The sequence below is a fragment of the Gallinula chloropus genome, assembly GCF_964237585.1.
Source record: "Gallinula chloropus genome assembly, chromosome: 13".
Classification (NCBI taxonomy): Eukaryota; Metazoa; Chordata; class Aves; order Gruiformes; family Rallidae; genus Gallinula; species Gallinula chloropus.
The window spans coordinates 20,319,819-20,334,693 of record NC_140098.1 but is presented as its reverse complement, the minus strand read 5'-3'; the positions used below and the strand labels follow the sequence as shown (position 1 = coordinate 20,334,693).

Sequence of the window (14,875 nt, the reverse complement as noted above, 5' to 3'; positions counted from 1 at the left end):
TTCAACATCTGCTCTCAGTAAAATGTTGTTCAGCACTTGTGTAATCAGGACTCTGCAGCATTCTGGCAACTCGGGGGAAGAAAGCTACCTTATAAATTACCAACACTGTGTCTGAGGCTGAGGGGAAATAAAAGAGAGAAGTCTCCAAAGCCCAGGACAACTAAAGCTTGTTACAAAACCAGAGAGATCATTCTGGTGTGAAGCAAACCTGAGCTTTGCATTAAAAATGTAAATGTGATTGAAATAGCATAACCAGATTAAATGGATTTGACCTCTGTGAGCAGGGAAGATGGGCTAAACACACTGAGACACCAGGAAACGCAGCACCTTCCTTTTCACTGCCTTGTGATCACAGGAAATTTATTTCAAGCCAGTGAAAGATTTGCATTTCTTTTACAGGAACTAATAGAGAAAATAAAGCTGATTTGGAAAAAAAAACCCCACAACCCACCCATCATTTAAATGCCTAAAGGTACAAGGAGACATTTGGAACCACGGTCTTTGAATATGACTTATTTACCCTCAAAAATTAACACAGAACTAGCCAAGAGCTACTGAGCCACATCTCAACCATCACCACATTGCTGCCTTACGGAAGTATTTGATGTGCACTTGGACTATTTGATGGACAAACGGACATTTCTGGGGTGGTTTTTGATTATTGTTTTAGAGTTAGGTTAACACAGATGGCAGCAGAGTCTGGTTCACTGCACTGCATTCACGACACTAGCATCACCATACTACCAGGGCTGAGCAGAGACAGGCAGAGGTGACCAGCAAAGAGATGTTAATCAAACCCCAGTTTAGGATTTCGGAAAGCCACATGTGGAATGCTGCAGGGAATAAATCTGAGAAAACACTACCCAGAAGCAAAGAAACAAACCAGAGTGGTGAGAAGGGGCATTTCAACCAGTAATCAGATATTCCCAGCTAAGCTTTGCTCTCCATACATTCTAAGGAAAGCTCCAGTGACACTGCGCAACACATTCCCTCCACTGATTTCCAGAGGGGTAGTTCTTTACTTAGAATGGAAGAAGTTAGGAACACTGAGTAAGGAGAGCCTAAGCTGGATTTTATTGTCACAGAATCATTGAGTAACTTGAGCTAGAGGTCCCTGCCCAGAGCAGAGAGGCTGCACAGGTCCTTGTCCTGTTGAGTTCTGAAAATCCCCTGGGATGACAGTTCTTCTCTTTGTGGGACCCAGTTCCACTTCTGCATCAACCTATATTCTATCTTAACTTCCATAAAACGCCTGCCTGTTACCTCTCATCTTTTTACTGAGTATCTCTAAGATGTGTCTGGCTTCATCTCATCTCTAGCCCTCTCTGGGTGGTGGAAGAGAGGAGGGAAATCTCCCTCAGCTTTCTCCCCTCCAGCTCCCTCAGCCTCCCTTCACTCATCTTGTGCTCCAGCCCCAAATATGGTGGTGGCCCCAGTTTACCAGTAGTTTACCCCTGGGTTCAGGAGACCCAAACTGGACACCACATTTCAGATGCAGCCTTGTGAGAGCTTCTCCCCAGACAAGTAACATGGCAAATAACTCTAACTGAAATAAATTTGAGAGTGGTACCTGAGAGCACCTGAGGCAAAAAGGAAATGTGGGCGGCATGAAAAAGACCACAGCATAAAAATCTTTTTTTTCTTTTATTTTTGTTTTCCTGCTCTCTGTTTCCCAAAAGGGATGAGAAACAGAATGAGTGTTTGGACAAAGGTTGGATGCCAACGTGATGCTAAAACTGGGCAGCGATCAGCAGCAGCAGCAGCAATGCTGTGGTCTTCAACAAAGCGTAGGTGCACGCAGACCTATTTGTGTGCAATAGCCCAGATCTGTTCAAGCCCATTGATGTTGATGGGCACATCATTAGAAAACTCAATTGTTCTGGGGTTTGGGATCAGAGCGTGAATGAAACATGAGCCACGTCTAACGCAGGGACTTAACTACACACAGATTAGTAGCATCTCTAATTTGGCAGCACCGCAAGTCCTGGGGCCTCACTGTCAGCAGTACTGAGCAGTTGTTACTGTCTTGGAATCAGCCAGCCGCAGGGCTCAGCGCTTCCCAAAACTGACAGGGGAGAGTTATGCACCAAGCTCGGGAGAAGCAACACAGCCACTGTGCCAAATGAGGAGGATTCTCCTAGAGAGCAGGTAGAGCAGGATGCCTTGTGCCCAGGTTAAGGAGGGAGCAATAGAACGTTATGGTCTTGGTTATTTTAAACATCTCAGTGCATTTACCCAGTTCCCATGGAATTTAAATACCCCACCTTGGCTGGTGACAACCTTGTCATTGTTACAGACACTTTGTAAGTAGTAGTTGTTTATTTTTTACTCAAAACTCAAAAAAACTATTGCAAAGTCCTGTGCAGGAGCACCTAAAAAAGAAATATGGGAATTTCAATTTAATCCTGTCTGTTTATGCCAGAAGGCCTCACCTATTTGTCTGATCATAGATGGGAAAAAGAGGGTACAATTTGATCTCGCCAATCAGAGCTAAAAGTCCCAGCATGATAATTCAATTTTCACGCTCCGTTGTGTAGGAAAAACTTTGCAATTTGTTTATCCGAATATGAATTAAGAATGAACTTATTTCTTGAAAGGTTCAGTAAACAGAAGCAGCAAGTAAATAAGAAAGTGCATAAGTAAAGCCTAAATTCTGAATTATTTACTGAACCACATGAAAATTACTGATTTCTAATTCTTTATCATCCATGAGTTCTCTCAGTATTTCTATCCTCTTCCTGTGTTTGGGTTTTGTATTGTTGTTTTCTTCTAATAATTAGCTGCAGTGAAAGATGCTGAACAGACATCAGTGTCACAGAGGAACGTACCATGATTTTGGTTCACCATCAGCACCTGGATCCCCAGTACCAAGAGCAGCTCTCATCCCTCTCACTCATTCCCCCTCGCTGGAGAGGTAGGGCCTGGCTGGTCCCAGCAACGCAGCAAAATGCTGGCAGGGGAATTCTTATCAAGCACCAGGCTGCTGGCAGGACAGGGGTCTTGGGAGCCCTTTCTCTTTTCTAATGTGACCCTGGTGCCATCAGTGTTGGAGAAATGCCGGGATTTGGCAAAGCACTCCTACCAGTGCTTCAAGAGGGCTCAATGTGTACTGAGATGCAGGTAACAAACAAAGGACCATCAGCTTATGTATCTGCCCTTCAATTTAAACATCTTAAATGCATGCACTGAGCAGCATCAGCAGGTTTCCTGCTGAAGAACCAGCTGGGCAGCAACCACCTTCACAGTCACAGACTGTTAGGAGTTGGAAGGGAGCTCAGAAGCTCATCTAGTCCAACCCCCTGCCAGAGCAGGGTCACCCAGACTAAATCCCACAGGAACGCATCCAGCCAGGTTTGAATGTCTCCAGAGAAGGAGAGTCCCCAACCTCTCTGGGCAGCCTGTTCCAGGGCTCCAGCACCCTCACAGGGAAAAAGTTCCTCCTGACATTCCCATGGAACTTCCTCTGCTCCAGCTGCACCCGCTGCCCCTTGTCCTGTCGCTGCCATCCCTGAGAAGAGGCTGGCTCCAGCCTCCTGACTCTCACCCTTTACATATTTATAAACACTAATAAGGTCACCCCTCAGTCTCCCCCAAGTTGAAGAGGGCCAGTGTCCTCAGCCTGTCCTCATAAGGAAGGGGTTCCACTCCTTCATCATCTTGGTGGCCTTGTGCTGGGCTCTTTCAAGGAGTTCTCTGTCCTTCTTGAGCTGAGGGGTCCAGAACTGGACACAATATTCCAGGTGTGATCTCACCAGGGCAGAGCAGAGGGGAAGAAGGACCTTTCTCGACCTACTAACCCCACCCCTTCTAACACACCCCAGGATGCCATTGGCCTTCTTAGCCAAGAGGGCTGGTCATGGTCATCCTGCTGTCCCCCAGGTCCCTCTCACCTAGAACGCTCTCCAGCAGGCCAGTCCCCAACCTGGTACCTGGGGTACCACCTTGAAAGTACCAAGTTGACACAGCACTGTAGGGTTTTTTTGCTGAGCTGTAAATTGGGAGAATACAAATTTCTTGTACAGCTAAATTGAGGAAAACAAGGGCATGCTACTAGGAGCTTTCTGCTTTATTAAGTAAACATCTTCTCATTCATGTGGAAAAATTTGTCCACTTTGGCTAAATAATTAATCACCGAAGGGTGACTGGTGATTAATGAACAGTGTGATGATGTTCTGAGGTGTATGTTCATCACAGCAATTTTCTTTCATCCCAGTGATTTGTGGTAGTGTTATTGATAAAGTGATGATGAAGGCTCTGCAGTGTCTGCGGTGGGGGTACGCACGTTCCAGTGATGTATCTGCCCAGTTTAGAGTTTGTAGGCACTGAGACAGGGTTCCCACCTAACCTTGGAAAGGAACATGCACCCCACGGGTGTCAGCGCATCTTACCAACCTGCCAACAAGTGACTCATTTCTTATTCTCACATGGCCCATGTGCAAGAGCTCTATTTGGCCAGTGGAAAGAGCTGGTTTAGCTGCAGCAGGCTGTAACCACCCCTGCTGTAATACCCTTTTGCACTGCCTAAAGATGCAAAGAGGCTGTGAGTCAAGAAGCAAGGATTCCCAAAATATACTGGGGCAAAACCTCAGTTATGCACTACTCAAGTAGCCAACCTGATTCTGTTACACGTAGAACTCCTTGTGGGGATGGTACATCCCTTCTGTGGATGAAGCTAAGCAGAAACCTCCACGCTGTGGAGGAGCAGGTGCCCTGCCATGCCAGGCACAGAGGAGCACAACAGCGGATGACAAATTCACGTAGGCTCAGCTCCCAACCATCTCAAATCAGGGCGCGTAGATCCACATCGCGGGGCCCTGGAAGTGATTTGAAAATCTCACCGTGAACTTTGGAGAGACCCGGGACTGGCCTGCCCCAGTTCCATACCAAACTCCTCCAGAAATACAGACACGGTGCTACTTCATTGAGAGCTGTCAAAATGACATAACTCCACCACCTTTGCTGTAGAGGCAGGAGCCGGATTACAGCAAGGCCCACGCTACCGAGGCGGTGAAGAACAGGGCTGTAATGATTAAGGAGCACTGTACCGGCAGTGAAGAAACATCACTACATCACTGCGAGCTCCTGCATACCACAGCTCCAGAGATCTAGCAATAAAACCTCTCATTTGTTATCTAGATTGTTCTGCTGTACATCCATTTTGTGCACTCAGCCCTTCCTATCCACTTTTGCTTAGTGCTTTAACGCTGGAGCTACTAACTCCCACCAGCTCTAACAGGGAGAGGATGCATCACCACATCCTGCTTGGAGGTAGTATACATTTTTATCACTTAAGCTCTATTTTGCTCAATATGGACCCATTCTTATCTCATCCCCTTCTCTAACGACTCCCAGCTGATGGAGAAATGCTCCAAGTCTTGTACCAGACTGTTTACAGTGTGTAGAAGTTGCTGATGATGATGCTGTTGCAGACAAGAGCATTTAATAAAAGTCTGAAGTTGCTGGAGAGCTTCAAAGTGTGTTGAGTCACAGCTTTGCCTTTCAGACTGTTTTAGGTGCTGGGAGTTGCGTTTCAGAGGAGGGACACACACAGAGGTGAAACATCCATTCCCAGCCACCACCCTGCCAAGGTGCCAACACTGGGGCAAGGAGTTCCCTGAAGAGGGTATTTCTGATGTAGGGTTTTCTTCTGCACCAGTGAAAGCCCTCTGAGCTCCTCTCCGCTCACTGGAACATCCCCCATGGCCTCCCAAGGCGAAACATGTACCCTGCATTTCTATGCCAAAGAGAAGAAAATCCCTTTCCTTGTTATTAAACCCTGGATTTTCTACTAGCATCGGATCCTGCTTCTGCCAAATCCTGCTCTCAGTTTTCCCTGAACACTCAGCCAACACCTGAGGCTTTCTCAGAGAACGGTGATTAGCACCTCAAGGCACTTCCATGATCAGCTCTTCCAACCTTGCCCCAGAAGCAATTCCTGCAGTGTTAACCACCAGGATTTCTGATGAAAGGTGGCACAAGTTATCCTGTATTAAACAGAATGTGTGATATGTCGCCTTTTGCCCCTCAGGACACAAAATCCCACAGGATCTTGGAGGGACCCCTTATTACCCACCCCTCTTTTCTCTCCCTCACGCTGGTGCACTTCAGCTCCTTTGTTTCAAGCTTACATGTTTTATACTTGGATGAAAGCTCTGCTGATAAACTGATACAATTTTTGGTGACCAAGCAGAGCAGGACATGCCCAAGAATAAAGAAAAACAGAGCAATTCCAGCTCTGCCAATCCTTCTTTTTCAATGTCAAAAATATTATCGATTAGCAATTTGGGAATAGGCTTGATGTCAGCTTACTACACAGTTCCCTGCGCTCCCTTCTGTGAGAGCACTCCTCAGTTCTTTCTCAATTAACCTGAGAGCTGGAGAGGGTAAGCATTTTTATTGGTAAGCTAAGAAATGACTCCATCAAGAGTTTTATTCTATTATCACAATAAACACACAGTGATCGAGCTTTGGATTAAAGGACTTTTTTTCTCCCTTTTGCTCAGCACTAGAAAACCATCAGTCCCTTTGCTTTGTATGTTACCCAGCAGCATTTTTCAGCCTTTTGCATTTTCTGATTTTAAGCAGAATCCTAATGGCATCTTGTAAGCAGGACTGTAATCCCCCAACCCCCCGACATCTGCCATTTGCATGAGCAGTCTTAAAAATAAAATGGGAATGATTCAATTAACAGTTTAGGTGGATGTTTACATTATGCAGAGCATTTCTTCAGCACTAGGAAAACCAATGCAAACATCATTAGTATTTCTTTCTAAGGATGAAATAACAGGATTTTGGAGGCAAGAAAAATGGCCCCAGGTTTAACGTGCCAGTGCTTTTTAAAATGTGCGTTCCAGACCTTTTTGTCTCCTGGTTTTGTTTTTGTGAATGAAACTTGGCTATTTTCAGTAACCCACCAAGCACCACACAAAGACTGGAAATTCATCACATCTCACAGAAATTCTACATTGAGCAGACATCATCTTCACCACAGGAAGAGCTTGGCCCAAAGTCCAGTGAGATCACAGACAGGAAGGAGTTGGGGTCAGTTGCGTTCAAACTGATTTGAAATAAGTGAGGTTGCTGGTTTCTATCTTGCTAGAGAAGGAAAAAAATAATAAGAAAAAAGAAAAGAAAAAAAATAAAGAAAAGGGAAAAAAAAAAGAGGAAGGAATCCAGCCTCAAAACTAACCAAGCAAGTGAGATGTATTTAATTCCCTTGTCTGCGTTTGGGCTGCTCTTTATTTTGTTCCCAACTCTGGAGTGCAGAGCCTAAAATAAAGGCATTGATTTTTTAACTGTTCTGTGGCATGAGGGGAGCTGCAAGTTTTCTTTCAAAAACAAAACACAGAACTAAGCAAAGAAATCCTGAAAACAGAGCTCGCCCTGTCATCGTGCGAGTCCATTGAATCACCAGTCTCCACAGAAGCAATTTCAGGCTCTGCAGAAAACTGCACATCTCAGGAGATTGGCAATTGCACCAGGAAGAGTGACAAGACTTTCAAATACCCATGCCACCTGAATTTGACATGGTTTTGCCAATTCTCTTCTGCCATAGCTCCTCTTCACACCCTCACCATGTATAAAGGACCAAATCCAGTCTTCTGCACTCAGTTACGCTCAGGGTTTAAGCATGGACTTAAAGAGTATAGAGGGTAGGTCCTTCTGTGCCCTGGGAACTGCTGCTGGGTCGAAAGAAAAGCTTTTTACCTTCCTCACAGCTTGAGCAGGAGGTGAATGAACTCAGAAGTTTGCAAAATCGAGCTCTTAGACCCTGCGCTTGCATCAGGCTTTCCGTCAGCAAATCCACCAGCTTCAACACTCATTTGTGGGTTTGTATCCTGCAAATCCAGGAGAAACCAGGGGAGCTCGATACTTGCAGGGGGAGGCTGTGCCTCAGCGAAGCAGTGAGGGAAACCAGCTCTACCACAGGTAGCCAATTATGAGTCTGTAAGCCTTTGTTGACTGCCTGGCTCTTATTCTCCAGGTGACCAGCAACCTGCTACCGCCTTGGCCAGCAATGAGGCATTTCTTCATCTTGCCTCTTGACCAGCCTGAGCAAAAATGTGAACAAAGTGCCTCTACCTCCATTACCCATCTCTTTTTCTTTCCTCCCCCATTTTGATCATCTTTCCCAGACTCCCCAGGTAACCATACTGAATAACTCCCATCAGATAGGAAGTTACATCCCAGACAGATGGGAAAGGACAGACTGAAGAGGAAAACCACAACCTTTTTTCATCTGTCATGACTCAATCTAATGTCTCTTATGACTTCTGGGTTAGCCAAGCCGTAAAACAAAACAGATCCCTGGTTACATTTGTGCAGCAGATTTGTCTCTTTCTTCAGAGCTCATTAAAAGAACCGCTTTCATCTCATTAGATTGCTAAAACATTTCCAACAGGACTAGATGTGTCATGTCAGAATATGACAGGCAAATTTCTTCTAAGGTTTTAAAACTAGGTTGAAAGAGGAGAAGCTATGCAGTTCACTGTTGTCACTGAGAGATATTTTTACTTTTATGAGTCCCTAAAACAAGAAACAAATTAAGAACTGTCAAGGAAAAAGAAAAAAAACACCCAAACCCAAAATGTATTCTGTCTTGCCTGCTAATATTGTTACTGCTTTTCTCTGAAGTCTCTCTCAGTCTAATAACAAGAACCTGAAATATAAAGGAATGAACTATGGTTGTTAATGTTTTGGCTTATGAGCACAATTAATAATCCAAAAGGAAGGAAGTGCTGAAAACATGATTACCCTTTGCAACTACACACCAAAATGAACAGCCTCATGCTCCTCTGTTCCCAGCTCTTATTCCTGCCTTGTTGAGAGGCAATCTCCCTGTGCTCTGTCTCCGCAGGGCGTAGAACATGGCACCCACAGCATCCAGGGATGCAAGAAAGCATCTGGAAAGGAGCTGGGAAAAAAAGCTGCAACGATGGGAGAGCTCATCCTGCAGCAGAGTCCTCTGGGGTGATCTCTCCTGCCCTGGCTGGAGACCCTACCTTCCTCGAGGCAGGCAATGCACTCAGTAGCCATCACCTTGACACCCCAGAACTGCCACAGCAGGTGCTTTACTACCAGACACGGGTTTCACTGCCAAAACAACGCCCCAACAGAGTCTCCTCTCTGCTGGGGCCTGAAGAGCAGCAGTGTGCAACGCGTGCTGTGCCAAATCCACAGCCAGGGGAGAGTGCACTGGAGCAGGTCTTGGGAGAATGACACAACATCATTAGAAAGGCCGCAGCTCTTTCCCGTGCTTATTGAAACCCAGTTGAAATGCTGCCCAGGCACAGCCTGTCACTGCCCTACTTTGGGCCTTAAGACATAGAAATCCTGGAAAATGGAGCAGGAGACATGGACAGAGAAGGAGGGCTCTGTTTGACCTGATGCTCTAGTGAGGTTTGTGCCTCCCAGCTGCCAGCTCACACTGTGATCAGTTCCCAGACCAGAGCAAAGCAGCAAGACCATCCTCCTGCCTGTCCATGGCTGGGTGGGGTCTGCACCCAGTGCCGCAGCCCAGAAAAGTCTCTTTGAGGACAGACCATGGAGACACATTTTGCAGTCCTCTCCCTCTGCCTTCCTGCACAGGCGAAGCAGCCCCACACTAGAAGCCCCCTTGGGGTGAGGTATTCCTGGGGGAAGGGGCTGCAAGTGTGAAATCCCTACAGCTTTGAGACACAGACACAGAGCACTCAAGTGGGTGTTCACAACTCATCATTCCATTTCAATGGCATTTACCATCAAATTGCTGAGATGGGCTGCAAAACCAGTGGGCGGGGACAGCTTCGCACTCCGAAGAAGTTCATTAGATTATAAGTAATTCAGTTACACAGAGAGCAAGTACAGCCTGGGGCTGTTTGGAGGGGCTTTTTGAAAAAGGTCAGAGCGATATATCAGATGGCTACTGGGACTGATGGCTGCTGGGGAGAAGACAGGAGATATTTAAAGATAAGCATCATACACTGGTGTGTTTTTCTCCTGATTGCATATTCCCATCCTTGGCATAAATAACATAAAAGCATTTTGCAAAAAAAAAAAATGGCACAGCAAAGAAGCTTCTCAAGTGAGGAGCTGCCAGCATCGCTGGCAAAGCGAGACACAGCTGTTTGGGAGGACATGCGGGGCTGCAAGCTTTGGCATGCTGGGAGAGGGAGCCGGACCCAGCTCTCCTGCTCCCAGCTCAGCGGGGGACAGGAGCTGCTCCTTGTGCAGAGGCAAAATCCAAACCCCAAGATCTTTCCTTTGGGCAGGCTAAGCCATGTCTCCTTCCAAACGCCCCATCCATCACTAACCCCTCCTTTGGGAAGGCGAAGTATCGCCCGGGCTCACCAACCAGAACGGCTGCTGCTGAGTAGGTGGCAGGACCTTGTTTTTGAAGCCATGCCAGCTAACTCAGCCTCTCTGCGTTAGCATCACACACTGAACTCCCTAGAAGCTTCATGCTGATGGCAGTGGATGGTGTCCTCACCTGAGCAGTCCACCCCTGCCCACCACTGGACCATTGCACGTATTTTAAGTATTCTGCTGAGCAGTAACAGACGGAGACACGCTTGGTGTCTTCCTAGGCTGGGGCTTTTGATGAGCACACACATTCACTAGAGTTGGAAGCCCCCAGAAATAGCAGTCTCGATCTCATGCTACAATCCAGGTATTCCGGAAAAGAACATCACACATTCCAAATTCTGTATGTGCTCAACAGTTATTTCAAGACATAAGGTCTAAAAACATATCGACATCCGTTGCAGTCCTACATCAAAGTGTAGTTGCTGAGATGGGGTGGAAGATTAATTTCTCTTGTCTGGTAACTCTCACCCTCTGGCTTGGATCTTCAAAAGGAGGCCCCAGATTTGCTTGGTTAAAGCTGGTTTCTAGTTGAGTCTGGTCAGAGCCTGATTCTGAACACCGCGGCACACTCTGGAGTCTCACAGCTAGCTTGGCCCTGACCTTGCATTTTGAGGCATCTGGATCTCAAGACTGGCCTGTGATGAAATAACAAGCAAACCTTATCAGACAAGATGGGTGTAGTCAAAGTGCAAGGGTTAAGGGTATCAAAATGACCTTGGGTGCTAGGCAAAGTGCCATTCCTGGCCTGCGTTGCCACTGTGTGACATGTACACGCTAGTGTCCAGTGACAGCTCTCTGCCAGTCACCAGTACCTTTTTCTTTGCTGGCTAACTCCCCCTCACCAGCTGAAAGGTATCTCCAAATATGTCACTAAAACATCCCGAATGTATTTTACAAATCCCAATCCCCGTGCTGGCTACACTCTTAAATTTCTGTAATTTTTACCTGTCAACTCTTCTCCTGCTACCCAACATTTCAAGGATTAATGGGGCAGTATGTAACCTCTTCTTAGTCCCTGTAGCAATGTCTGCTCTCTCTTCCTTTGTCTTAGCGTTTTCTCATCTGTCTACAGATTCCTGTGCATCTTTTCAAGGCAATATCCAAGCGTGAAGCTGCTTTAGCCATTCATGAGGATGAGATTTATTATCTAGAAGCACACCAATAACACAGTATTAAAAAAATAAAATAGCAGTCTCTTTCATCAAAATCTAATGAACACGCGATTTAATCTTTATTAAGAATTCATTAGGTTCTCAGCAAGCCTGCCTAATGGAGCTTGACCAGGTGAAATGCTAATGCCTACATTATATTTAAATTAATTTCCAGAAATGTTAATTTCCCCGAGTTGTTCCCTGCACATCCCTCTCCCCCGGCGCCCGCGGCTGCGCGGCTCTCTCCAGATGCCTGCTGCTGTGCTCATAGCAACACCGCTGTCCCCACCCCAGCCTCCCCCACAGTTCACTGGAGTTTCCACACTGCTGGGCGCCTCCCAGTTCCCAACACTACGTACGAGCCCTTTCACTGTAGCTGCAGGCCTAGAATGTGTGAAAGGCTGTTTCATGGAGAAAAAAAAAACCCAAAACATATATATATACACACACACATATATTTATAAAAATTATATACATATATATAAAAATATACATATATATATAAAAATACCCAGGGTGTATTTCAGTCTTCACTATACTGATCTAGTCCAGCAGACAGGGTATTATCTTGATGCAATTTGCTTCAAAACCCCAAGAGCTCTGCTCTTTGGAAAACAAGAGTCACTAATTGTGTAAGCCAGCATGGTCACTGCCTGCCCTCCCTCCTGCCTGTGGGCTCCGTGTGTATCACTGCTGCACCGCTATTATGGTACCTACAGCTTCTCCCTTCAAACCAACACCTCGTCGCCTGCCATTCCGCAGAAGCAGCTCCTAGAGATTAAATAATTCATTGGTGTTCATCTGCAGTAACATCTCACCAGTTCCACCCTTCACACACGAGCCAGTGCAAATGAAACCCACCGTACTCTAGCCCCAAATCAAAGCCCCCCCCCCCGCTCCAAGCGTTAAAGGGACAGCTTGGAGCCGCTACAGAAGCAGGGTATGCAAACGTCGGTGGGAAAAGCTGCGGAGGCCACCGTGCCCCCGAGGCGAGCATGCTCGCAGACAGACCTCCCAGCCCCGCAGCGCCTGGGGAAAAGCACTGCCTCGGGCGCGGATGATGGCTTAGCTCGCCGCGAACCCCGGCGGGGGGGGAGGCTGGACGGCCGCGGAGTTGATACGGAAATATCCGGGTCACCCGCTAAGCCACCCTGGCTGGAGAGGAGCTGGGCTGGAGGCCCGGATCAGCCCCCCGCGGCGCACGCACGCCCGCACTCACACTCACCACGCACACTCACGCTCTACCCGCGGGGCGGTTAGGGGAACGCAAGGCAAGGGACTGCCGAGCCCCCCTTCGGCTTTTTCCGAACCCGTTCGGCTTCTCGGCCACCCGCCTCCGAGCGCTCTCCGAAGGCAGCCGAGGGCGGCGCTCGGCCGCCTCCGGGAGGAGCCGAGCCGTGCCGAAGCGGCGGCGCTACCAGCGGTTCGAGTCCCCGGCTGGGCGCTGTCCACCACGCGAACCGCCTGAAAGCCAGAGCCGCACCGGGACCTGCCCGCCGGCCGGCACCGCACCGCACCCGCCCTCCCCACACACACACACACCCGCAAAGGCACCTGCTCCCGGGTCTGCGGAGCGCCGCCTGCGCCCCCTCTTCCCCGCGCACCCATCCACACCCAGCTCTGCTGCCTCTCCCCTCGCTAAGCAACCCCGGTTCCCGGGGGAAGCGGGTGGAGGGGTGGAAGGAGGGGGGGGGGGGGTACCTCCCTCTGCCACCGCCAGCATCGCCAAGCAGCAACCGCTCCGCGCCTCTCCCCGACCGAAAATCCAGACCCCAAACCCAGCTCCCGGGCTTGTTCCGTGATGGCGCCCATCTCGAACCTGCCTGTCACGTCTGTTTCGGTGGGAGGCCAGGGTATTTCATTGTATTTTAATTAAAAAGGAGGAAGGCGGCGGTGGTGGTGGTGGAATAATACAATAACCCTGCCACGGGAGTACCTCCACCCCTTTATTAGCCTTCCCCTGCATCTGCTTTTCCTATGGGATGCAATTACTCCAGCCGTGGCTGGGAAGGGACCGTGCGGTGGGGTTTTTGGGGGGTTTTTTTGGGTGGTTTGTTGGGTTGGTTTTTTTTTAAACCAGTTTATTGCACGGTAACGTCTAATTAAACACAGGGAGAGGGGAGCCCCGTGGCTCTGGAACCCACCTCGGGCAGCCATGGGGAAAGCCCTACCCCAGGGTCGGGGTTGGATTGGAGAGCTGGGAATTGAATGGAGGATGATGTGCGGCCAAACTGGTCTTTTATTAATTAAAAAAGGCTGAAGACCTCAATTTTAAAAAAGAAAAAGGGGGGGGGGGAGCGCTTTTGGAGCGGCCCTCGGTTTTAAGTCCGCAGAGCCGGTAGATAACACCCCGACATTAAGCTTAACTGACAAGCGGTTCGCTTCATGGGGGGACATCTGCGCGGCCTCGCCCCGCCGCGGGCGGGGAAGGGGAGGGGAAGGTGGGATGCGAGCGGCCGCTCGCATCCCACCTTCCCCTCCCCTTTCCCCGCCCGCGGCGGGGCGAGGCCGCCGGGCGAGACTTCAGCACCACATCGGCCCTGAACAGCAGCGGGAGCGGGGCCTTTCTTCCCCCCCCCCCACTCCCCCCCCCCCCCCCCGCCTCCTTCCCCCCCTCCTCCCTCCCCTTCCCTCCCTCCCTCTCAGCCGTTTGCCTTCCCGCCCTCCCGGTCCCCTCAGGTAAACATGGCGCCCGCGGCCCTCACTCACCTCAGCGAGCCCCCGCCCCGTTCTCCCTCCCGTTAACGCCGTTTAGCCGCCCCCCCCCCTTCCCAAAACACGCACCCCACCCCTCCGGTTCTCCCACGGGACTTACTTCATTTGCTTCACGATGGTGCTTTTCCCCGATTCTCCGGCCCCTGTTGAAAGAGAGATGATGGGGTGGGGGGGATGGATGGATGGAGGGAGGGAGGGAGGAGGAGGAGGGGATCAGCGCGGGGAAGGGAGCCGGTAAGGGGGGACGCGGGGCAGGGGGTGCCGCCAGCGGGTTCTCACCGAGCAGGAGGAGTTTCACGTCTTTGGCGGCGCTGATCCCGTCCTCCTTCAGGTTCTTCTCGATGGCCTTGCTCCGCTCCAGGGCGGCTCTTTCCTCGGCGCTCAGGGTACATCCCATGGCGGCGACGAAAATTTCAAAGGGAAAAGGGGGAAAAAAAAAAAAGGGGGGGGGGGAATGAAAAAAAAAAAGGGAGGGGGAAAAAAGGGGGAAAAAAAAAAAGGGGGGGGGGGGAAAAGCAGCCCCCGCCGCCGCCGCCGCCGCCTGGGCTGGCTCCCGCGGGCAGAGAGGAGGAGGCAGGGGCAAAGCCAGCCACCGGCGGGCGGGGGGGAAAAGAAAGAATTAAAGCAGATGGCCGTGAGCCTCCGGGCAGCGCAGCGCCTCCGCG

The 14,875-nt window shown here is 49.3% G+C and overlaps 1 protein-coding gene across 2 annotated transcripts in view; it reads right to left on the bottom strand.

The window, feature by feature from the left end:
* The window catches only part of GNAO1 (G protein subunit alpha o1), a gene marked incomplete at both ends in the record, with an annotated part of 134,699 nt that extends 120,092 nt beyond the window's left edge, over positions 1-14,607 (bottom strand). For both annotated transcript variants that reach the window (XM_084270030.1, XM_084270029.1), the window contains 2 exons: positions 14,311-14,353; positions 14,490-14,607. In XM_084270030.1, coding sequence (XP_084126156.1) covers positions 14,311-14,353; positions 14,490-14,607 — 161 coding nt within the window. The remainder of the gene's footprint in view (positions 1-14,310; positions 14,354-14,489) is intronic.
* Positions 14,608-14,875: the final 268 nt, after the last annotated feature.